This window comes from Pelophylax lessonae (genome assembly GCF_965119305.1).
Source record: "Pelophylax lessonae genome assembly, chromosome: 12".
NCBI classification, from domain to species: Eukaryota; Metazoa; Chordata; class Amphibia; order Anura; family Ranidae; genus Pelophylax; species Pelophylax lessonae.
The window spans coordinates 132593067-132619326 of NC_138779.1; the positions used below are offsets into that span (position 1 = coordinate 132593067).

Genomic DNA, 26260 nt, shown 5'->3' on the forward strand with positions numbered 1-26260 from the left:
AAGCACAGCATTTAGCAGCGTTCGGCTGCCATTTTCCCTTGGTTAAAGCTTTGGCCGGCGACCATGTTTGTGTGATCTGTGACGTCATGGCAGCCATTATCCCTTGGTCTGGCATAACGCTGAAGACGCCTCGGCTCGGGGATCTCCTGTGGAGCCTCAGGGTCTCATCTCCCCCACTGACCCCCTCATGGAGGCGCCAGGTCCCTGGGAACCCCAGCTCCCTATTTAAAGGTGGTCCTAAAGTCCTTGGTATCCCTGGAGGAAGTGGCATCATCCTCCGCCTTCTGCTCATTCGGTCCTATCGGAATCTGGTGCCGCTGTGGATGTGACCTGTTTTATATATATATATATATATATATATATATATATAAAAAAATATAAACACAGGTCGAATAGTATTGCTGTAGAAAAACACATCCAATCTGTGCGACAGTGAAAAATGATAAAAAAAAATAAAGCAAATAAAATCAAAAAATGTCTATTTCAAATGAAACAAACTATCTTCTAAAAAACACCAGAGAATTTGATAGTAGAGAATAGTCCAGTCCCATGTGTGAGAGAAAAAGATACCACAACCAGTGGCACAGGGTGAGCCTTATTGAGACTCCTCCGGGTGCTCCTAAATCCTCCCAAGTGTGGGATAAGATAATGGTCGCTTACCTAAAGGCTGCGGACAGGCAGCAGGATATAAATCAACTCTTTGGCTCAAGGTGAAATTCCAATATCTGTCATGATCCAGAACCGAGGTATATAGCAGGGCAACAGGTACTCTCCATAAAGGGTAAAAACATGTACAAAATAGGAAGCTGATTGCATTACCTTAAAACAATCCAAATTTATTGCTAAAAAGTGCACTTACATCCAACACATGGTATTAGGGCATTCACAAAATGACCGACACGGCAGCCTGCAGTGCGGATTGTGTGAGAGTGACGAGCGTGGCTACTGCATCCGACGCATTTCCCCTTCTTCTTTCCATTCCCTGTTGACGCCTGTAAGAAGGGGAAACGTGTCAGACGGAGTAGCCACGCTCGTTTTTCACTGTCGCACAGATTGAAAGTGTTTTTTTACAGCAACACTATTCGACTTGTTTTTATATTTATATGTATATGTAGGTCAATTGTTACCTTGTTCTAGGCAACAAATACATGCTAATTGATATTTTGTATTACATGCAATATTCTAGGATAGCGCACTTTACCACTTTTTTCACCTGTCATTTACTCCGTTATTCAGGATTAGTAAGTGCAGCAATCCACCTTTTTAATCAACACATATTTCTCTAGCGCTCATTGACAGACGTAGTCCTCGGTGATACACCACCTTCGGGTTATGTTGCCTCCACAGGAGCAGGACTAGACAGGAAATTAAAAAGCTCTGGCCACACCCCAGGGGCAGTCCCAGAGGGTATATCCTCTCTCTCTCTGCCTCAGCAAATCAGTTATTTTCTGTCTAGTTAGGAGTAAGGACCTAGATACCTTGCTGGGATCTTAGGTCCTGGCAAGAATTTTTTCTTAAAGGATTTTTTAGACAGCTTTTTTTCTCCAGTGTTCCTGTGAGATCTTCAAGCAAGAAAGCTGAACTGGGCGACGGGCTGGATGTTGAGATCCGGTGGTCACCCCAGTTCAGCCTACGAGCGCGTGCAGGCCATAGCTCCGCGCTGGGTCGGCCGCGACAAAGTCCCATTAAAGGACTGTCCACGCGAGTTAAACGTCTCGCTGAAACGCCAAAGACCATGAGTCACGGCGTCCGTATCGGTCGACAGCCCTCCCGCCCCGGTGGAGAGGGGTACTGTCAGGAGTTGGTGCCCGCCTGGTTCCGGTATGGTGAGTAGTATGTTCCCCCTTTCCCCCTGACGGGTTTTGTGGTGAACGCGGGCCCCTCTCTGTATGGTAAGATAGAGTCCCTTTCTATCCTACAACATGACACAGATCCTCCTACTTTGAGTGTGATTTTATGTGTGCAAAAAGCCAGGAGGCTTGGTTTGGGAGCTAACAATCTAATTGTATACATGTTTTAAAGATGTAATCTGTGGCATTCTGGGAATCTTATGGGTTAAGAATAAGCTACCTACCAGTCAGAAGCCACGGACATGTAGACTGCCTTCCTAATCAGATCTCCAGCTATTAGCAGGCCTCCCGAACGGCCATGCGGTCCGCCAGGGCCGGTACCGCCAACCACGCCATATCCCCATGCAGAGAGAGTGTTGTGTGCCCTGCAGCACACCGCTATTCAGTACGGGCCGCCGCCATTTTTTTTGCTGGATCGCACGAGCCGCCATTTTGGCGTAGCCTCGTGTCTCCAGCATGGGGGCGGCCATGTTTGAGGTGATCCAAACACCTCGTGGAGCTTGGGGGAGGCGCCGGAAGGCGTACAGAGGGGCGGAGCCGCCTCCTTTTTTCCTGGGCAGCCAGCCAAAAGACTTCCTGTTTGTCAAGACAGCGCTGTAACCTGTTGCAGTTAAACTCTGAGCATCAAGTGGTGAGCCTGGGGGTCTATCTCTCTCTCTCTCTCGATCGATAGGGATCCCTAGCAGGTAACACTAAGGGGCTTTTGTGGCGCTGGGGGTCGAAAAAAAAAAAAAAAAAAGTTTTATTTTTGAATTATATTATCCAGGAAGTAACTGGAATTATCATGGACCCTGCCACACATATTCCCCCACCTGTTTCCCTCGAGGGGGCCACGGGACCCGCCGGTGCACAGAGTATAGAGTCATTTACAGCAATTTTGGAGTCTATGGTGGCTCGGGTGGAGGCGGCCTGTCAGGGACGGGGGTCAAGGAAGCGACCCCCGCCTACCCCTATACCATCTGACACCTCTGACTCAGATTCAGAGGTGGTCACGGCAATTGCAGGTTCCTCTGCAAGGGCTGTTATCCCAGGTAAAGCCCCCTCAGACAGTGAGGAGGACGCTTCTTCTCCTGCTATCATTCAGGAAGAAGCATTGGTGGACGCACTAGTTGTGGCAGTGCAGGAAACCTTAAAACTTGAGGCTTTACCGGCAGAGGCAACTGAAACAGAGATTCCTTTTGGTACTAATAAGCCCATCAAGACGATGAAGGCTTTTCCTGTACCTAAATGTTTCGGTAATCAGATTAAAGGAGAATGGGAGCATTCTAAACGTACCTTTACTATTTCCAAGCGTATTGCTAGACGCTATCCGTTTGAGGAATCCATCATTAAGAAATGGACGGTACCACCAGTCGTGGATCCGCCTATTTCCAGGCTGAATAAAGCCACGGTTATTCCAGTGGAGGACACTTCGTCCTTTAAGGATCCGGTGGATCGAAAGATGGAAGCAGAGTCCCGCACCATCTTCTCTCTGATAGGGTCAGCTTTTAGACCAGTAATTGTTATTGGTCTAGTTTCCCAGACACTTACGGAATGGGCGAAAATGGTACGCCAAGAACTTAGGGGAAAAGATATTCCCCAGGAGACATCTGATTTGATGGAACAGATTATACAAGGGCTACAGTTTATCTGTGACGCAGCCTTGGACACTACTCCCTTATTAGGGCATGCATCTAAGACAGCGGTGATCCTCAGACGTGTGCTGTGGTTAAAATGCTGGTCAGCTGACCTAGGTTCCAAAAAGACCTTGACAAATCTCCCCTTTCAGGGGAATCGTCTATTTGGGGCCAACCTAGATGAAATCATTAAGGATGCCACTGAGGGCAAGAGCACTTTTTTGCCACAGGCTGCTAAAGCTAAGGGACCTCGCAACAAGCGAGGACCTTTCTTTACCGCCCATAAAGGGCGCCCGGCTGGTACTAGCGGGAAAGGCAAGACTCCTCCAGGAGGGTTCAAGAAGGGGACCAACCCAGCCAAACCCGAAGCAAAGGAGTACACAGCCTGAAGGTGCGCCCCCACCCGGTTTCAGGGTGGGGGGACGTTTTCACCGGTATTCAGGACATTAGATCGAGCATCAACCACTACTACCGGTGCGATTCTTCCCTTCCAACATTTAAGTACTACAGGAAGCGGTAGTTACCGTTCCCTGAATAGATCTTTTCCTTTACCTTTTCCCAAGATTAGTCCCGATACCTCACAGGAATCGGATCTGGTTGACCAGATAGGCCAAGTAGCCTCTAGTCGGGTGACTTCGGTCCCTGAGGTTCAACCAGAAAAGATCACCTTTCCTGATAACTATCAGGTATCTGATAAATGTGTGGGAACAGAAAACGACCAGACTTTCTCGGATGGTCGGGGCCAGATACCTCTAGGGACGCCTGGTTCAGATTCAATCAGCGCCAGTGGTCCTAGAAATTCTAGGCTGGCCTCCTCAAGCCGGCCTGGCCGACTTGGACATGTTAGTCGTACACGTTCCGTGGGAACTTCGTCTCAGGGAGTGTCTGTGGTCTCAAGGACCAATTTACCATCATGCTTTACAGTCGCTGGGTTTAATGGCCTGGCCATTGAGACCCAAGTACTGAAGGACAGAGGTTTGTCAGCTTCAGTCATTCCTACCCTTATTAAAGCAAGGAAAGCGACTTCCAGCAAAGTCTATTATCACACATGGAAAACTTATATTGCGTGGTGCGAATCTTTAGGATTTCCTCCACGTACCTATTCGGTGTCTCGAATATTGGCCTTTTTGCAACAAGGGGTTGAGCAGAAGCTAGCCTTGAGCACCATCAAGGGTCAAGTTTCAGCATTAGCAATCTTCTTTCAGAAGCCTTTAGCTACCAAATCCTTGGTGCGGAATTTCATCCAGGGGGTGCGGCACCTGGCTCCTCCAGTCCGCGCGCCCTTACCGCCTTGGAATCTTAATTTGGTTTTGTCGGTTCTACAGAAACCTCCCTTTGAAAACATCAGGGAGATTCCCTTGCTTACTTTATCCCAGAAGGTGGCCTTCTTGGTGGCTATTACTTCTGCTCGCAGGGTGTCAGAACTGGCTGCATTATCATGCCAGTCACCATACCTAGTGATTCATAGGGATAAGGTAGTACTTCATCCTAAGCCATCTTTTCTTCCCAAGGTTACATAGTTACATAGTTACATAGTTAGTGAGGCTGAAAAAAGACACAAGTCCATCCAGTTCAACCTATGTGTGTGTGTTTGCTTTTAACCGTACATTGTATACCCCTGTATGTTGTGGTCTTTAAGGTGTCCATCCAATAGTTTTTTGAAACTATCAATGCTCCCCGCTGATACGACTGCTTGCGGAAGAGAATTCCACATCCTTACCGCTCTTACAGTGAAGAACCCCTTACGCACTTTAAGGTTAAACCGCCTTTCCTCTAGTTTTAGTGAGTGGCCACGTGTCTTATTGTATTCCCTTACTCTAAATAGTTTGTTCCTTATGCTCGGGTCGCCAGTACAGTATTTGTACATTGATATCATATCCCCCCTCAAGCGTCTCTTCTCCAGAGAGAATAGGTTCAGTGCTTGTAGTCTTTCCTCATAGCCGATGTCCTCCATTCCCCTAATTATTTTTGTTGCCCTTCTCTGGACTTTCTCCAGTTCCAGCACATCCTTCCTGAGGACCGGTGCCCAGAACTGGACAGCATACTCCAGATGTGGCCGGACCAGAGTCTTGTAGAGTGGAAGAATAATCTCTTTATTTCTGGAGTGAATCCCCTTTTTTATACAACCCAGTATTCTGTTGGCTTTGCTTGCAGCGGCTTGGCATTGCATGCCACTTCCAAGCCTGTTGTCTACCAGTACCCCCAGGTCCCTTTCCATCCTAGACTCACCCAGAGGTTCCCCCCCTAGTGAGTAGCTTGCTTTCTGGTTTCTGGCCCCCAAGTGCATTACTTTACATTTTTCTACATTAAATCTCATCTGCCATGTAGTTGCCCACCCCGTTATTTTGTTCAGGTCTGCTTGCAAGATTTCCACATCCTGCATAGAAGATATTGGCATGCCTAATTTAGTATCATCTGCAAATACTGAGATTGTACTAGATATCCCCTCCTCTAGATCATTTATGAATAAATTAAACAGGATTGGTCCCAGGACAGAACCCTGGGGGACCCCACTTTCCACACCCGCCCAATCCGAGTACTCCCCATTAATCACCACCCTCTGTACTCTCCCCTGGAGCCAGTTCTCTATCCAGGTACTCACCTTATGGTCCATACCTACCTTCCTTAGTTTGTACAGTAAGCGTTTGTGGGGAACGGTGTCAAAGGCCTTTGCAAAGTCCAGATACACCACATCCACAGGCTTACCTTTATCTAAGTGGCAGCTCACTTCATCGTAGAAGGTTAATAGATTGGTTTGGCATGAACGATTTTTCATGAATCCATGCTGATTACTACTTATAATACCGTTTTCATTACTAAAGTCTTGTATGTGGTCCCTTATCATCCCCTCCAAAATTTTGCAGACTACAGATGTTAGGCTGACCGGCCTATAGTTACCCGGGATATATCTCGGCCCCTTTTTAAATATTGGTACCACGTTGGTTTCAGATTTTCATCTGAATGAAGATATTGTACTACCTTCCTTGTGTCCTCAGCCCAAGCATCATCGGGAACATGCGTTGCATTCCTTAGATGTGGTTCGGGCAATCAGGGTATACCTGAAAGCTACGGAATCATTCCGTAAGACGGATTCACTTTTTGTGATCACGGATGGCCCCAGAAAGGGTTTGCCTGCATCTGCCGCGACCATTGCCAAATGGATTAGACAAACGGTGGTACAGGCTTATTCTATTAAGGGTCAGAGTCCTCCGTTCCCTGTTAGGGCGCACTCCACTCGAGCGCTCAGTACTTCCTGGGCCTTTCGCCATCAGGCGTCAGTGGTCCAGGTATGTAAGGCGGCCACCTGGTCGTCGGTACATACCTTTACAAAGTTCTATAAAATTGATGTGACGGCATCGGCGGATGCCTCATTTGGCCGCAAGGTTTTGCAGGCCGCAATTTGAGGAGACCGGTGGTCTACCTCGAGGGTTTTTTCTGTTTGAAAAAAAAAAAAAATTTTTTCTCTTTTTTTGTTGAGTCTCATCATTAAGGATGAGCATTGTAAACTTCTAGTTGGCACCGGTTGGGCCTTCTAGATTGGGATTTGATTTCCATTTTCCCACCCCTCAGTTGTGATACTGCTCTGGGACGTCCCGAAGGTGGTGTATCACCGAGGACTACGTCTGTCAATGAGCGCTAGAGAAAAATGGATTTTTGTAAAATCTTACCGTAAAATCCTTTTCTCTTAGCTCATTGACAGACGTAGTCCCCGCCCCTCTGTTTTTTGAGTTGGGTTAAAATCTCTAAAGACTGCTTTTTCACATAACTGATTTGCTGAGGCAGAGAGAGAGAGGATATACCCTCTGGGACTGCCCCTGGGGTGTGGCCAGAGCTTTTTAATTTCCTGTCTAGTCCTGCTCCTGTGGAGGCAACATAACCCGAAGGTGGTGTATCACCGAGGACTACGTCTGTCAATGAGCTAAGAGAAAAGGATTTTACGGTAAGATTTTACAAAAATCCATTTTTTTTCCATCCAAAAGTATTGTTCCCTAGGGGAAATGCTTGTCTCTTGGAGCCCAGGTGGAGTCTCTGAGGTTATTGGAAAAGACCTTGATTCGAGCATGTGTGAAAGTACTGAGGAAGATGGCAGCCACCTATTATGAAACCCCAAATGCTCAGTTTCAATATCCTGTCATTGTGGGACAAACCTCAGGAGTCATTGGATCTTCCATTGCATCTGACCCCTAAATTCAAGTCAGCTCTGGCATGGAGGATATCCATGCAGGTGCTGAGCACTTCAAACCTTTCAGATGATGAGGAGGTCTTGATGGCAGATCATCCTGTCGTGCTGGGGATTTTTGTTCAGAGAACGTGGTCATCAGAGCAACTAAAGTTGCAATTTGGCTGGCTTCCCTGCTCTGGTCTGCCATGAGGTTCTTTCTGTCAGGGTGAAATCGGGCGATTCCACAGCTGTGGCAAACCTCAACCATCAAAAAGGGGACAATATGTTGCACTGCTCAGGAAGCAGTGAACATACTCTTGTCTTGCTCAGGAACATCACCTTCTAGCCCTCTTTGTCATGCATATTCCCGGTGTAAAAATTTCACAGGTGTAGAATGGGCCCTTTACTTTGAGGTGTACTCAGAGATTTGTCCTCGATGGGGGATAGGTTCAACGACAAACTGGACAGGTTTGTGTTCCAAACCAGAGATCCTTGGATGCCCTGATGAATCCTTGGGACCCAATCTCCCCGATTTTATGCCTTCCTTTCACTTATGCCTTTTCCTCATCTGTTGCACAGTGGTATGACCAAGAAGAACACTTTATGCTGACTTTGTAAATATCTTGACAGATGAGCAGAGGGCTCTTCTAGATTGTTCAGATTGGTTGTCGCAGGGTCCAATCATCATCTATCCTGCTTTATGATCCCTAGCTTTAATGGCATGGCTGTTGAAGCTCAAGTCCTGAGGGTTTACAGATGTTTCTGATTCTGCAATCTCTACCCTTATTAGGACTAGAAAGCCTTCCTCCAGGAAGGAAAATATGGAAAGCTTTTTTTTTTTTCGCCGTCATTGAGGCACATTGTTTTAATTCCCAACAGTATGTCGAGGAGCACAGTTTGGCTTTTCTTCAGTCTAGTGGTAGTGATTCTGGCTTTTTAAGTACCTTTAAGGAACAGATGTTAGCTTTGGCAATAGTGATTCAGAGACCTATCGTGTGTCATTCATTGGTCAAAGCCATTGTGCAAGGTGTCGCATGAATTATTCCACCTATACTGCCTCCCTTGTCTCTGTGGGACCATATCTGAGAGTCTTGTCTTTTTTTAAGACTTTTGATTCTCTCCTAGAGGTTTCTTTATTGTTACTTATAGTCTTTTTGGTGTTCATTACCTTGGCACTGAGGGTCTCTGAGTTGACTGCACTTTCCTGGTTCTTCATCAGGATAAGGTGGTGTTGAGGCCTCAGTCCTCTCTCTTTTCCTGAGGTGGTTTCTTTGTATCGCCATCTTTCTGTCCTATTCCTAAGCACTCCAAGGAAAAGGTGCTTCGCTCTTTTGGATGTTCAAGCAAGTTTATCTGAAGTCTACAGCTTAATTTCAACAGTCTGATTCTGTTTGTTCTTCATGAGTGGCCTTATAAAGGTCAGGCTGCTTCTTAATTTACTATTTCTCAGTGGATTCTTCAGCCCAGTTATTAGGCCTAAGGGTATAAAAGGCAGTCCTAGCCAAGGCCCGTTTCACAAAGAGTGTCAGTTTGTTGTGTACTATTCAGCATCAAGTTTCTATTCAAATTTTGAAAGCTTCTATCTGGTCTTCTACCTAGTAGATAGATGTTCACACCTCTGTGGATGCTAGTTTTGGGTTAAACGTCTTGCATGAGGCTTTGTAGCAGGGTCCCCTTTCTTCTGTTTTGGAAGTGTTTGGCATTGTTGCTTTGTTTCCAACCCCTCATGTTCAGTGTTTTTGGAAATCCCAAGAAATGGTGAATATGAACTTATCTGTGTCCCGTGATGTACAATTAGGAAATTGGGTTTTTTGATATATCTGTGAAATACATTTCATGGAGCACATCACAGGACACACGCATGCTTCCCCCTGCCTTTACCTTATTGCTTGCTACAAAACTGAGGCTTAGCTGAGCTGTGAGAGGTTATGTATGCCTTGGAAGATATTCCTGGCTTTTTTTTGGTCTTTATTCACCGGAAGGTGACAGCATGACCCAAGTAGTCATAATTATGAAGTCCCTTGTGTCCTGTGATGTGCTCCAACAAAAACGTTTGAGGTAAATCAAAAATCCAGCTTTTTTTAGATCATGTCTATATTTACAAATACTTTTATAGTATTTTTAAAACCACTTTATGAAATGCGCGCCATCTTAATTCTATACTTAGAAAAATAAATGGTGTTAGGGAAATTTTTGCAGACCGTTTATAATGTGCATGTATAGTTTGGCCATCCTAAGTGTCAAATGGGATTTTTTAAATCGGTACAAGTGGACAGTACTTAAAGCGTTTGTTACCCTAAAAAAAAAAAAAACCTGCCCCTCTGGAAACTGTAAAAAGCCTGGCTGATCCTGCCACTTCCTGTGTCCCCCTCTCTGTCCTGACCACGATAATCATGGCCATTGAGCCTTGACTACCGTGGTCTGCCTGTGTGCCTCCATCATCTGCAGCTCTCCTCTCTGCTCTCCCCCCTCCCCTCCCTTCCCTCCCAATCAGATCCTTGTGTCTGTGTCTCTGTCCCCCCCCCCTCCCCTCCCCCTGCTGCTGATAAAATAGTAAAACATCACTACCGGCCCCTCTTTTTTAAGCTATCGTCCTGCACTGTATATTTGTTTGTATGAAATGATGCTTCTAAATACCTTTTTGTGAAGTGTCTTCAGGCGGGTTACGTGACTCCCGGCCGCTCTGCTATTACTATCCAGGGCTACAGCAGGAGGAGCCAAGCGGCCAGCTCGGCGGTCAGTTGACTCCCGGCTGACGTCAAAGGGAGAGCGCGGCTGTGCAGATTAGGAGGTTAAAAGAGAGGGGCTGGCAGCAAGCCAATGGTTTAGGGTTACACCCTTTAAGAAGTGCCCCTTGTGCAAGAGGTGGTTCTTTTAGTTCAAATCTCTCATCCTCTAGCCTAGCCCAGTGTTCCTCAACCTTTTTCCAGTCAAGGCACTCTTAAAAATCCCCATTCTAAAGTATAAAAAACTAAACTAATAATTTTTCATAATGCAGCAACATCCACACATGTAGAACACCCAACATTAGAGTCGATTTATTCTTCTAAAGCAGGGGTCTCTAAATTTTTGAAACATTTCAGCCAGTTTACAGACCTTCTGGGGGCCAGAACTGTGGCAAGTGGGAGTAGAAAATGCCCTGGCATTGGTGGAAGTAAACCATGCCATACGCTTGGTGGTCAGTGGGAGTGAAAAAATTATATCATTGGTGTCAGTTGGAGGAACAGTGCCCCATCCTTGGTATCAGATGGAGGAATCGTGCCCCATCATTGGTGTCAGTGGAAGGACTAGTGCCACAAGGGCAGGCTAAAGGCAAGCAAAGAGCCACAGTTTGGAGACCCTTGTTCTAATATAAACACACCTTTGCACACTGGTACTGACTAGTATTCCAATGTTTCTCCTCTCTCTGTTTCTCTGCCTCACTCAGCTAATGTGACCCCAGTGCTGATGGAGGAGCAGGGGAGGAACAAATAAGGATGCTGTGCAGGTGCCTGACGTCCTCCTTATCAACTGATGAATTCATTGGTTGTTAGCATGCTGGCGGCTTGAAGGTTGTAATGGTGCACAATGAAAACCTGTGGCTTTGTGTAAAAGGCAGGCTTCATCCATCCGCTAGCTTGTATACTATTTTTGGGAATTTTTTAGGCATTTTGCCAAGGCACCCTGGTTGAAAAAGGCTGCTCTAGCCTCTTATACCCCCGCAGTGTTAATCTTCCAGTGCTATGAGGGTTAATATGAATTTCATTCATTTGCCCATTGTCCATTCATTGAGCATTTCTGGAAGCCACAGTACAGCTTCTATGAATGATGAGGAGGATGGCTGACATAGTCAGTGCCCTTGACAAGAGTCTGACAGGTCTAGCAGCTTGTATTCACCACTCTCACCCCCACTGTAGAGAAGATTTCAACTAAGAGAGCAACCACTGCCACAGGGGACACTTCTCATTCATTGTGCTAATTTTCCTTGTTTGTTTTTTAATTTAAACTTAGACTTTACGCCTTTATGTTCCAAGTCAGTGACTTTTTGAAACAACGGGGTCAGAATCAGTCAGGCAACTAGTAGTTTTCAGCAGTGGCAGCATTTTTTTTTTTTTTTTCTTGACAAGGTTTCCTGTAATAACATTTTCCAAATAACAAACATTATGGCTATAAAACCAAGAACATAATTATATCCTGTAATAGATCTCATGCATTTCTTTATCCAAAATGTTTATTTATATTAATAATCTGTGCTTGTGGTGCTAGAATTAGTGCCATGTATTGCGAAGGTAGAATTGTTCATTCAGGACTTTTCACAAATAAAAAAGGGACATATTTGTTTGCATAGTGTTTTTGGGTCAGTTGTTACTGTATGTTCAAAAGTAAAAACTTTTATTTGCAGACTGTAAACCTGAAGATGATGCAGAGTTTAGTTCTCCTCTGATGCGGTTGCTTCAGCAGGAACATAGGCAGCAGGACTCTATGCAGGAGACTAAGCCTAGAACTGGCCTTCTTTTTGAGATTTCAAGTGATGACGGTTTTCAGATTTCTTCCAACAGCATTGAAGGTAAGTGGAAATGTATACATAATAGTTATAAAAATCAAATCGAATCTTCCTTAGAACTGCTGATCCCAATGACCATGCTAAAAATCCCAACCTAAATATCACTTCAACAGAATAGCATAATTACAGCTGTTGCAGATAAATGGCTAGCTTTGTTATAGTATGTCCAGCATGGCAGTAAATGTTCATCAAGGATGAAAAAAAAAACGTTGCCCATCTGGCCAGTTCACACCACCACACTGTAGTGGTGTACACTGAATAAAACAAAATACCGCATCCATTATTTATTTATTTATTTTCAGTATGGGGTGATGCAGTACACGATTCCATGCCGCGGCCAGTGGATTTTAATGAATTGTCACCATGTTTTTATTAAGAAAAGCACTGTGCCGTTCAGCCCCAGAAAATCAATTCAAAACCCATGGACTACGGTTTAAGTTTTTTGACGCTGGAGGAAAAAAATCATCCTGATCTCTCTAGTGTGATCGGATCAATACCGGTTTCAAATGGTTTCTCTTAGCTGTACTTTGAATATCAATTATAATTTGCAAAAGCCAGCAATGATGAGTTTTCATAGTGCAAAGCATCTATTTTGTTCTCATGGATACATTTCTCATCTGTTGCCATATACAGCAGCAGTTTTATTTTCCATACAGCCTATTTTATCATAAAAAAAACAACCTTTGCGCTTAAAGCGATTCTAAAGGTATTATTTTTTAACATGTTATACTTACCTTCTATGTGCAACAGTTTGGCACAGAGCAGCTCCGTTCCTCATCTTTTTGGGTCCCCCGCCAGTGGTCCTTGCTCCTTCCCCTCTGCGTAATGCCCCCAATAGCAAGCCTCTTTCTATGGGGGCACTGGAGCAGGCTTGCTCCTCAGCCGTCCTCCTGTGAATGAGCATTGTCCATTCATACACAGAGCGTGGTTCGGCCACGAAATAAAGTAAAAAGCCTTCTGCCTGTAGAACTACCTTATAGCCTAGTACACACAGGTCAAACATCGGCCGGTTTAGTAGGAACGGAGCCACTTTTGGTTCATGTGTACAGCTGTCTATTCAACAGAAGCCAGTCATATGGCCGGTTTCTGTCTGACGGTCATGCTGCAAGCCCTGATCAGTGTAGTCTCCCTGTCAGAAAAAAATACCTTGGCGGGAGAGAGCCTGCATGAATATAAACTGCAAGGCATCCTGTTGAGGCTCAGGACTTTCTTCTTGACTAAAGTATTACATCAGGTATTTTACCAAACCAATGTTAAGGGTTATTTTAGAGACCAGCCTGCACACAAATCAGAGACCTAATTCAGTATTCCAAAAAATTATAAGTTGTTACACATACGTGAAAAACAGTATGCTGTCTGTACTGCTTTTTCTACAAAACTGAGGCATGCTGGTAGCAAGGATTAAGGAGGCTTGTCCTTTGTTGCCTACACTTTTTGTCAGTATCCAATCCTCCTGTAGGGGAATAACCCAAATGTGAAAGTCTTTCTGTGTCCCCCCAATGCACTCCAAGAATATGTTTTTTCAGTGAGCACAAAAATCCTATTTTAATGGTGTAGTGTACCATTTTTTCTTTGTCTTACAGAGGCCTGGAAATCCCTGACTGATAAAGTACAGGAAGCTCGATCCAACGCAAGGCTAAAGCAGCTATCTTTTGCAGGTAAAGTACTTGTGATATTATCTGTTGAAAAACAGGAACATTCCTAAGATGAGTTCTTCCTGAGACAGCATATAAAAAAAAAGCTACCCCCTTCTGCACACTACCCTGCTCATACTTGATAATGCTCTGATCATTTGCCTACACATGGACCAAAGACTGCATTTTGGATGGTAGTTGGGGGTTTTGAGTCCACCCAAACCTGGACGTACAAAAGCATTCTTTTGAGGTCTGGTAAAGGAATAATTGGAAGGTAAGTAAATTGCCTTAAAAGCAAACTCATCACTTTGCCGAGTATAGCACATGTCAAGATCACTTGACTGACTTTACAAAATAACATCTGTTTCAATTGTACAGTACAGGATACAGAGTTTATTCTTAGACCATAGATTATATGCCACTACCTTCAGGTGATTGGACACTGGCAAAAGCTTTGCTGGGAATAGTTTATCTGTGGAAACCCTGTGTATCCATAAGAACCTCCCCACTTCGTAAAGCTTTCGTTTTTTTCTGTTGTCTTCAGGTGATGAACCCTTCTCTTAATGGTGAAGATATTTTTCTCTAGTTTTCTATCAAAATTTGACTGCTTATTTCCTAATGGGTCACGAGCAGTTTCCAGATCGGTTACCTTCGATTTACATCTTGGAAACATACCCAGCTTGTAATGTTTGCTTCAGGCACTGGGTCTTCATTACATCAATACATGAGTTAGCTGCAGGTTTCTATTTAGGTCTAGGGCCATAGTCCATCCCTATGGCTCCAAGACCCTGGAGGTATATCCACCATGACAGGCAGAGCCTGGACAGAACTTGCAACATTTAAAATGTAAGATTGGGTTTCCTTGTACCTATACATATCGGTTCCTTCGCTACACATCTTGCTGGATTATTACCTAGATATGTGGTTAATATTAAATTTTATCCTTTATCCTACAAGATGTACAGCAGTGCTTAGCACATAGGTGATTATAGGGGTGATCCAAATTTGAATGTTTTTTCCATGATCATAATTTTTTTTGCTTGAATTGGCCTTATAGGTAACATTATTATAATATTTACCTATTGAAAATTGGTGGTGTTTGCTTCCACCTCAGTACCAGAAGCTGCACACTTCCGACCACCACCTCTGCTGGTGACGCAAGCTGGTTATTTGCTGTTCCACCTTTTCTCTGATACCTCAAACACAGTCATGGGAACTTGGTTAGCACCTGGGTTATTGCGATTCCTTCACACCACTGAACTCCCTTTGTCCACATCCATTCCATGCATACTCCAAGGAAGATCTTCACTTGGTAGTAGAACCTAGAAAGTTTATTCCCCCTTCTGATAATTTTGATGCTTTGTATCCTATGGAAGGGTCGTTTTAGAAGCAATAGACTGTTTGGAAGTAATAGACAGAGGGCCCAGCCATTTTTGCACTAATCAATCTACTGTTTTACAGTTCTATTTTTGCTTTTTTAGGGATCTGTTTGATAGGTGTCTGGAGACTTTTTGAAGTTCTCCTTGGTCTTGGCTAACCTGGCCCTGCAACTGACTATTGCCAGCTTGTCAATTACCCAGATCATGGCAAACTGGACTGGAGAAATCAATAAAATCAATAATGAAGTTTCCCCGATTTATTTATTCATGTTGCAGAATTGCAGCTTTTCCTACCCCACTGCTTCCTTCACAGCTGCCTCCTACTGTATGGATATGACTTGTTTTCCCCCCTCAAGGGGTCATTATCTACTGCTGGTCCTTCACCACATGACAGACACCTCACCACTAAGCTCACCAGACGTGCTCAAATACCATTGCTTTAAGTTGCCTTCAATCCTTCACAAAGATCAGGTATGGGGCCTCTGATAACAATTGCTCCACATTTGACAAAGACAACCTGGCTTTTTATTTTACTCTGTCCTTTGGAGAGATACACAAGACTTTATTGCTATCCTCTTTTTATTTATTTTTTCTTTTCTGCTACCTCTGCTGCATGTTCTTACTTGCTGCTTGCAACTAAAGCAGTAGTACATGTCCTATCATTCGCCTAAAAACATCTATTCTAATTACTGGAGTGATCAGCCTCCTGGCTCATCTGCTGTATTAGTTGGAACCACTGATCAGTGTGGATAAACAAATCTATTAGTTAATGTTTTTTTTTTTTTTTTTTTGGGGGGGGGGGGGGTTGTGACTTTGTTCCTAGGTGCCTTGGAGACCTTTTTTCTCATAAGTCAAATCTCTGACCATGGGTCCAAACACAGATGCCATCACTTCCTTCTGCCATGGACACCGCAGCTTTCTCGGCTTCCTTCTCCCAACCTTGTACTGCTAGGGGTATCTGGGTCTGATACTTATATTGTTGTATTTATATTCCCTTCAGCATGACATTTTATCTATCACTGACCTCATGTTATTGAATATGCCTCCATTGGTACCCTTCGGTTGCATCTCCATGAGGATTTTTCTCAGATTCTACTAGCTTTACTATTTTGGGACGACTAGTGCCCGGCTTCTTCACTCAAGGTCACTTAAACACCACTCCTATTATCCATGCAGAGGTTGGCTCCATTACATGGACCACCCTTCTCTATGCAGGTCTCCCTAACCTACATTCCTCTGACCAAGGATCACCAGGCTACCTGATTTATGAATGGAGATGTCCTTCGGCTGTCTTCTCTTTAAAAGGAACTGGCCTTGGCACTGGTTAACTTATTTAACTGACCCAGTATTGGAAAAAGTTGCAGGGCCTCCTTCTCAGTACCCCCTTATGTGCTTGTTTATCCTCCACATGTGGTCCCTATGTACCTTGGTACTTGTCTCTACTTCATCTTTAATTATGTGACTACTATCACATCATCGCCCAGAGATCTTCCTGCATTTCAAATTATTCGACACTCACCAGTTAGACACATTCCAATCTCTTGGAAAGCCCCTCTTCTTGGAGGCATGCAGATTGCTCACCCCCCACCCCCATGCTCTCTAATCTATAGTGTGGGGTAGTAATTATTATTCTACAGGATTTATGTAGTGCCAACAGTTTGCGCAGCACTTAACCAAATGAAGGCAGATCTTACAGTTAAAATACACTTGGTACAAAAGGAATCAGAGGGCCCTGCTCGTTAGAGCTTATAATCTAAGAGGAAGGGTCAATTGATACAAAAGGTAATAGCTGTGGGGGATGAGCTGATGGAGAAAGTGAAACATTGTATTAGTTAGAAGCCGGATAGGCTTCTTTAAAAAGAAGGGTTTTCAGGGATCGTCTAAAGATGGATAGATTAAGAGACAGCTGGACAGATTGGGATAGGGTGTTCCAAAAGATGGGAGAAGCTCTAGAGAAATTCTGGAGGCGAGCATGGGAGGAGGTGACGAGAGCTAGAGAGCAGGAGGTCTTGTGAGGCCTGAAGGAAGCGGCTTGGTTGATATTTTGAGATCAGGTTACTGATGTAGCTGGGGGTCAGAGTTTTAGTGTGATGAATAGGGAACCCCATCCCGCAATTTGTTCCTATTTTTCATACTACAACTTTTTCTGAATATAATCTCAAAAGCACCTAGCTCTTTGTACCCAGAATATCTTGATTAAGCCTTGTATGCCCCCTTACTAACACCTTGACTTCACATTCCTTGTGCACTCCCTTTTTCAACAAGTTGGTCTTTGTTGTCATTGACACGTTTTGTGACCCTCTGGGACTTTCCTTAGGCATTCTTGCCCTCACACGCACAGCCATCCCTTTGTGCTTAAAGGTGTTAGGAGTAGGACACTAGGCAAAAAAAAAACATACAAGGTACCTCATATGGATGGTCCTTACTGGGCATAAAACCCCCTCTCTACTATTGGCTTCCAGTTATTTTCCCTAGTATCGTCATGAGTATGGATGTACTTTTTTGGTGGGACTTGTGGTCCCATAGCTTTTTATTTATTTCCCTTTCTTTTTTTTTTCGTGGAATGTTTGCTTTTTTTTTGCAGAGATCTTCTATTAACAAACGGCTGGGCAATCTGGATCCAGTGGTCATCCCAGTTTGACTAGTGAGCGCATGCAGACAGCCAACTCCGCTCCTCGTCGGCCTCGACAAAACCCCATTTCGGACCGGGGCAGCCAGGGAGTTAAACGTCTCATGGGGACACACATGACTAGGCGCCTATAGTCTGTGTGTCAGTGTTACCCAGGCCCACAGCTCCCCAACTATGATGGAGAGGAGGATCTGTCATGGGAGCCTTACCAGCATGCTCTACTGAATTGATAGGTAGTTACCCCCCCACCGGGACAGGGTGGTCGGCCATGCTGTGCGGTACCTCCACCCCCAAACCTGGGTGCTAAACATTCCCTAGGGAGTCTCTCCCCCCTGCAGGTGGGTCACATCTGCCTGCAACCACCCAGCCAGACTGCGTAGTCCTCTGGCTGGTTGTGGAGGTGGATGCTGGGGTGGTGCTATCTCCATGCTCTATCCCCATGTGCTATCCGTTTTCACCTTCTATGTGGGATGGGGGTAGTTAACTGGCACAGGGTGCATGTGGTGTGGATTTGGATCTCATGCCCTGCTGGATCCTAGCCGTGTGATGGGGATGATTTTCAGCTGCCATTCTCTTTCCTTGGTCTAGGGGCTGTATAGAGGTTTTCTGCTTGGCCCCCTTCCGCAGGTGAGCACTACATGTGGTTGCACTATCTGACACTCGAGGCTGCATCCTGCTGGTGGGCGGCACCGAACACCATTTTGGCTTTGGGCTTTCACCCTTTCTGGCCATTACTATCTCTGGGAGCCCGGTCCCGCTTCCGGCAGAGTGGGGTTGCACACTGTGCATGCTAAAGCGCTGTCCTGTTGTGTAAAGGGCATCCCTACCCTTTATGTGCCTGGTCCCTAGAGGCAGCTCTTGGGGATGTCTTATAGCAGCATCAGCCATCTTGCTATGGCCTCGGTGGATAGTGATTTTGTGGGAGGCTGCTGGCAATTAGCTGGGTGATGGCAGCATGTGATCCTGGTGATGAAGTCCGGCAATGCTCTGATGCAGGCTTGCTCCTGCTCATTTTGATTGTGCTTGCATTGCACGGAGCCTGGGATGTTCTGTGCAGCCTTCTCTGCCCTGCCCATACCTCCATATGGTAGGAGTGGTAAGTGGAGCTTATTCCCTACCTGGTAATTTACCATGTGGCACACTGTGGAGGCTGAGGGAGCATGATCAGAGGCTGAGATGTTTATCCAAGTCCCTCCTCTGGGTCGGCACGGGTCCTTCACCCATCAGGTAGTGGGCATCGACCCTGCTAGGGGTAAGGTTCCCCGTGACCTGTGCTGGCTCCAGCTCTATCAGTATGTCTGAGTCTATTTACTGGCCCTTGTCCTCTAGAGGGGTCTCCTCCCCTGCCACTGTTACCATGCAGGAAAAGGGCTGGTGACCGCTCCAGCCACAGGTTATTCGTCTGGGGCTGCTGATGTAGTGACTGTCCCCTATGGTGCCTTGGATCATGAGGACAGAACAGCAGACTTGGTAGCTTTGCTGTGTGTTTGGTATTTACATTGTAGAACTGCAACCTGTGTTGGTCCTGGGCCAGTGTCTCAGTCATTGACTGAGTGGCTCACAATTTTACAAGAAGGTTCTACATAGGGTCAGGTGCACCTGGTGTATTTGGGGTTGGTAGACCCATTGGCCCAGGGCCCACTGTCTGTATATGATGCATTTGTAGCAGAAGTCCTGCTCCTGGCCACTCCCTCTTTATTTCCGCTGCCGGAAGCCTGTCAGGCCTTGGTGACATCTCCCTGCCTGAGTGACTGTCTCCTCAATGATAGCTTGGCTGACGTTGTGAGTACGTTATAGGGAGGGGAATTTTTCTTCCCACTAGCGGAGGAGGGAGAGGAATCGTGTTGGTAGGCTGGGACGGCCTTCATGGCTCATGAGAGAATATTTAGTTCACCTGGATCCTGGACCGAGGGCTGCAAACCCTTCTGGACTCTCGCAGACCGTGCCAAGTGCTCCTGGTCTCAGGAGACCTTCAAGCCTGCAGATAGGTCCTCCTCGGCATTATGGTTGCCCCCATCCATTTCTAGGGTTACGGGTCGCCTTCTCTGGTTAGCAGGCCTGTGGTCCTGCCTCATCCATGTCAAAATCATTCTTTTAGATTACACAAGGGAGTTTCATTCCTTGCCATCGGACCAATGTTTCCTCTCCAATCTGTGGCTCTTGCCAACTCTCCTGTAGGCCCTAGAAATTCTGCTTCGGGGAGTAAGTGCCCCAGTACCCAAATTGGTGCGGTTCTGTGGATTTTACCCCCAATCTGTTCACCATACCCAGGTCAGACAGTTAGTGCCTGTCCCTGGTTCTCAAGGCTCTGAACGCTTTCATGTGGTTTCACAAGTTCAAGCTGGAATCCATTCACTTGGTGGTAGCTTCTCTCCGACAAGAGGGTCTTCTAGTCCCCATGGACAGCAGGGATGCCTACCATCTCCTTTCCATTTGCAAGGGACTTCTGCGTTTCCCATGCTTTGCTATCGAGAGAGCGCATTCTTGATTTGTAGAGCTTGCCTCCGCTCCTTTGGTGTTTCCTTCGATCTTCTGGCCTTACTGAGACCATGAGGGAGTGCAGTGATCGGTTGCTTTGATGACTTGCTTCTACGTGCGGAGACTCCCTCATCCCTGTTAGACAGCTTAGGGTTCACCGTGAGTTCCCTTCAGAACTTCAATTGAATTCTGGACCTCAGGAAGTCTGTGTTGACTCCGTCCAAGCACTTGGAGTGTCTGGGGCTGATTTTCGATGGGAGCAGGCCCAAGGTCATTCAAATTCCGGACGTTCTGATCGGAGGTCTGAGCGCTCTCGTCTTGCAAGCAGCCTCCCTACATTTTTTGCATGGAGGTCTGGTGGTTGCCACCATCGGATTGGTTCAGTCTGCTATTCCCATTTGAGAGCACTGCAGAAGGATGCCCTATCCATATGGCACAGGCCTTCTGTTTCCTTGAACATTAGGATTCCTCTGGAGGGGTCGACAAGGGCCCTAACTCATCTGGTGGCTGTGGTCGATGTCTTTGTGGACCGGAAAGTCCTTTCCGCTTCGCTGAGCAGTGGTAACAACGGATGGAAGCCTGTTGAGCTGAGGATGGGTCCTGGGATCGGACAAGGCTCAGCACCACTGGACTCGAGAAAGCTCATCTGCCCATCGCTGTACTGGACTTAGGGCGATTAGGTTGTAACTGCTACGTTAGATGATTTCCTGCGGGGTCTACCAGTTGGGATTTGATCAGACCATGTCACAGTGGTGGCTACTGTCAATCATTATGGAGGCACGGGAAGTGCTGCAGAGACACTGGATGCATCTCACATCCTACCATGAGCGAAAAGGTTTGTTCTATCTCTGTCTGCTGTCAAATTTTGGTAGGCAGATTATTTCACCCTCTCACCGGGTCCCTGTACCCGGAGTTGTTCCATCAATTTTGTCCTCACTGTGAATGCTGGTTGTGGATCTTTGGACGTCCCGCCTCACCTTGTGGGTTCTGAGGTTCGTTGCAAGATTGCTGGATCTTCTGGCAGACACGACTTATGCGCTGGTGGCTCTGTTGGATCAGTACAATTTAATTTAAACTTTTCCACCCCTTAGTTATTTTCTCACCTGCTGTGTAAAAAGGAGGCTGAAGTTATACTAGTTATTCTGGTAGCTACGGATTGGCCTTGCCGTCCTTGGTGCACTGATGTAGTGTGGTTGGTGGCAGACGCTCCCTGGCAGCTGCCTCTCCGGCAGAATCTCCTATCCCAGAGGCCGGTTTTCCACCCAGGTTACCATTGCTGGCTTTGATGGCATGGCTTTGGAACGCCAGATTCTGAAGAACAGGGGGTTGTATTGCTCTGTGTTTCTGGCTATGTTAAAGGCTCAAAGCCTGGTTCCCAGAAGATTTATCATCAGAAATAGAAAGATTGTATTGTTGTGGGGCGAAGCTTTTGGGATTCTATTCTCACTCCTCCTCGGTGACTCAAGTGTTTGGGTTTTCTTCAACGTGGTGATCAGAAACTTGTTTTGAATACGATCAAGGGTAAGGTTTCTGCCTTGGCTGTTTCCTTCAGTGTCCCATGGCCACGCATTTCCTTGGTTCGCACATTTATTCAGGGGGTTCGTCCTGTGGTGCCCCCCCAATGCGTACCCCATTGCCAATGTGGGACCTATAGAAGGGCTCTGCACTCCTTGGACGTGGTTTGTGCAGATCGTGTGTACCTTTCTGTAACAGCTGCTTTCCGGAGATCCGATTCTTGTTGTGCTCATGGACAGTCCGTTAGGCTTGGCGTCCTCTTTTGCCACTGTTTTGCATGGGATTCGGCAAATGTGTGCCATTAAGAGGTGGGATCCTGCCTTCCCTGGTGCTGCACTCTCTAAAGGGTTGGTTGGCATCTACTGAGTGTTCCGAGTATGTTTTCTCAAGTTGTGTGCAGCGACCTGGTCTTCTGTGCTTGTTTCCTATGTTCTATAAAATAGATGTGTGGGCCTCTTCCGATGGTAGTTTTGGCTTGCATGGCTTTGTTTAATTCCTGCTTTCAAGCAAAGCATCACCATGTACACATCCCCAGCACCTGCCTTTGCAGCTTAATGGTAAGTGGTTGGGGAGTGGTAAAAATACAGCTCAGCCACGTATTTTGTTTCTACCACTCTATAACCACACGTGAAAGGAGCCCTTACAGACCGGATCACCAGGTAATAATGTTACGGAGGGAGCTCAGAAAAACTGCTGTGTTAATGCTAGTGACAGACTATCGTATATCACAGTGACCATTGTGTCACTTCACTGACAGGGTTCTTACAATGGTCAGCTAGTATTCATTTTTGTAAGTCCTTTAGCCAAAAGCATAAAAAAAAAAAAAAGATTGCTTTAACTGCTTATTAAGTGTTAGCTGGAGTTTGCCTTTAAATTGTTATTCACATATGTAAAGTGCATCTAAATCTACTAGTCCATATAACCTCATCCCCCCCTCCCCCACTGATTGACAATGCTGTTGTCCAAGGGGAGGCTATCCTGCTCTTTCTTAGATACAGTGGGGGGAGTGAATGTAACCACCCCTAAGACAGGGGGTGTGTTAACTGGCTAATTGCCAGATGAAAAAAAACAAGGATTGAAAGCTTGAAAATAATCTCTGGAATCAGGACTATATTCTGTGGAGGCCTTGCATTTGTTCCCTTACCCTTCTGTTCCTGACAGGGTGGGCCCTGTAGGATTCCTCTTCCACCTGGCAAAATAGTTAATTTGCCCTTTTCCAGGGAATCTGCCCTCCTTCCCTACTTGAACCTATTACCCCCGAAAAAGGTTGGGGTTCTTGAGTTCCTTACAGCATCCAACATCAGTCCTCATGGACCAGCTTTTTTTTTTTTTTTAAGTTTACGCTGTTAAGACCGTTTTGTTTTTATATGTGATTGTTTGAGCCTCTGCTGATCCCTGCTTCAGTTATTATTATCACCTGTCTGTCCAGGTAGGTTGACCCTTCTTCTACCTCTCCATTTATTGCTTGGGGACATCCTATAGTCTAAATATCACCTCCTGTATCTTTCTATTGTATGGTTAAAATAGGAAGTTTGAAGTACCTGTAAATCCCATATCTTGGAGGACAGTACAGGACACAGGTGCCTCTCCTCTTCCTCTGATCTCCATACTGCTTGCAAAAAAAAGTGGGTGAAGGTTTTTTTTTTTTTTCAAATATTTTATTTATGAAAAAGGAACAACAGTCGAGAAACAATCTGTGACAGGTACCATACAGACATATGTAACAAACATATCATTGAAAGAAGAAACATACTAAAACAGCAGATCGAAGATCAATGAAGGTCCTGGCGAAATCATAGGACCCATCCCCGAGGGCGGGGAAGGTGCAGGCACATCCAACCCGATTCACAGATAGCCAGGCACTAATACAAGCATATGAAGAAGCTGCATTACGGAGAGAGAATAACCGTTTCCGGCCGTCGCTCCCCAATTTTATCTAAAAAATGGAAAAGATAAAAGGGAACAGAGCCCGAGAATGGGTGACACACAGAGAAGACAAAGAAGGATGGTGAAAGGATAGGGACGGGGGGGGGGGACGGGGGGGGCAGAAGGGACAACTCCCCGCATGGACAAAACCCACGGGCACTCCCGAGGTGAAGATCAGCCGCACATCAGAGACCTGCCCTTGTCAGAGAGCACGAAGACATTCCAGAAACCCCAAATCCTATCGTACCGCTCCCTGCGATGCTGCCTCGTGAGGGTGAGGTCCTCCATTCTGTTCACGTCCTCCATCCTGCGCATACAATCCCCTATAGTCGGTACTCTAGTCGTCTTCCATAGCACCGGGATGCAAGCCTTGGCAGCACTCAGAACATGGGGGATAATCGATTTTTTACTTTTCGAGATCGGTGTAGAGGAGACCTGAAGTAGGAAGAACTCCGGAGTATCCGGGATTTCCCGGTCCGATAGTTCCCCCAAGAGGGCCCGGACGGCTTGCCAGAAAGGGCGTAGACGAGGACAAGACCAGAGGGTGAAGGTTTTAAACACTTGGTCGGTGGTTCCCAGCAAAGCTTTGGTCTGATAGTAGTGTTATATAACCCATGGTCTATGAATCAACTCAAAATTTACAGATATGTCAAAATTCGTATTGTTTTGCATGTTAAACCGGTCACAAATGTATTTAAAGAGGCGCTCCAGCCAGCTATAAAAAAAATAAGTCAGCAGCTACAAAAAGTGTAGCTGCTGACTTTTAAAAAACAGCCACTCACCTGTCCAGCGGTGAGCTCACCCCAACCGTCTTTCTCCTTCGTCCTCCCACAGCCGCGACAGCATCTTCACTATGGGCACCTGGCTGTGACAGTTTGTGGCTTTATAGCTGGGTGCCCACTGCGCATGCATGAGTTGCGCGGCACATCCTGGATTGGTGAATGCAGTCTTCTGGGACCTCCCAGTGTTCCAGAAGACTGCAGAAGACTTCCGTTGCCAAGCTTTGCAGCATTTGGAACGGAAGTGGGAGCAGGTACCTATCAAAATCCTGTACCTGCTCCTCAAAAGTGCCAATTGTGCAAGAGGAGCGGGGCCCCTTTTGGGTGGAGTTCCGCCTTAAGTGGTGTGTTTACCTGTTGTGTGGACTCCAGATATAACCCCTTTGCTGCCAATGTAGTGTCCTTCACATTGTGAAAAAGCTCCCTCTAGCACGCTTTTTCCCATAGTGGAATCTGCTATCACATGTCCCTCGTTGGTGCTTTTAAGGAGTAAAGATTCTTAAGGTGGTCCACCGAGGCTTTGCAGCGGTTTATGGCCTGTAGTATGTTCGCTAGCGTGGGCTGCATATCCGCATCCCCATCCCCATCCCCCTCCTCCATGCCATCCAGGATCTCAGCAGCACAGGCCTCATCCCCAGGCTCAATCCCTCCCGGGATGACCGGCCCAGGGTCAGCAGAGCAGGCAGCAGCGCTCGAGTCCTTCTCCTTCCCCTTCCCCACAGAGCCAGGGGATTTTTGGGCATAGAAGCGCATGTCACGCTGTGGCTCCTTCGGCGGGTGCTTCGGGGGTTTAGAGGACTTACTTGAGGAGGAGGCAGACTTCTCCGAGCTTTTGTGAAGACGCTGCGGGAGGCCGGGTGCGGCGCCATCTTGGTTCCCAGGCATCTTGGTGTCCCCGCGGGTCTGGCGGCGGAGCATTACCCGGACACGAGGAGAAGAGAGTCCCGATGTGTGCCCGAAGGTGCAGAGATGCGGCGGTGACCCGGTAAGTAACCGTGGAGACCGGGGAAAGGATCGTAGTTACGGATACTAGCGGGAGCTCAGTGAGATGCGTCCTCTCACATGCCGCTCCAGGCCACGCCCCAAGGAGTAAAGATTAGTGATCAAGTGCTGCAGTCTGTGCCAGCACTGATCAGTATCTTTCTGTTACGGAAGTTCTAAAGGCCAAGAGGACCTTGCAGCTGGACAACTAAAGTGCAACAAAGAAGACACCTGATGAAGGACTCAACCACTCGAACTCATCAGGTGCTGAGTCTTCTTTTCCGGCGTTCAAAGTTGCTCTTATATTTGTATGTGTTTTTATTGCATATTACCCATATTTATAATAATGTCCATTACGCCATTTTATAGATGACTATAATTGAAAACAATACTGCTTATTTCTTTATCAACAATATTTTGCGTATTCCATCCATAGGTGTGAATGCACTGAAGATGCTTGGAATTATACATGATGCTGTTGTGTTCCTGGTAGAACAGCTGTACGGTGCCAACAAGTGTCGTAGGTATAAGTTCCGATTCCACCATCCAGCTGGAGAAGAGGAGCCACCTCTGAACCCCCATGGTTCAGCAAGAGCTGAGGTGTACCATAGGTGAGCAAAGAAAAAAACATACATTTACTTATGCATTTCTCTTTTGCACATTGAAGGACACAGCAGATCTTCACGAATGAAGGGTTTGATGTTGACAACTGCAGGATGCTAGGCGCAACCAAAACTAAACAAAACCCTATATCTGCAACACACAGCT

The 26260-nt window shown here is 46.1% G+C and overlaps 1 protein-coding gene across 1 annotated transcript in view; it reads left to right on the forward strand.

The window, feature by feature from the left end:
- Positions 1-26260, forward strand: part of KMT2A (lysine methyltransferase 2A) — a 342071-nt gene that overhangs the window by 300213 nt on the left and 15598 nt on the right. Inside the window, exons 30-32 of the mRNA XM_082273407.1 lie at positions 12010-12174; positions 13755-13829; positions 25929-26103. Coding sequence (XP_082129533.1) covers positions 12010-12174; positions 13755-13829; positions 25929-26103 — 415 coding nt within the window. The remainder of the gene's footprint in view (positions 1-12009; positions 12175-13754; positions 13830-25928; positions 26104-26260) is intronic.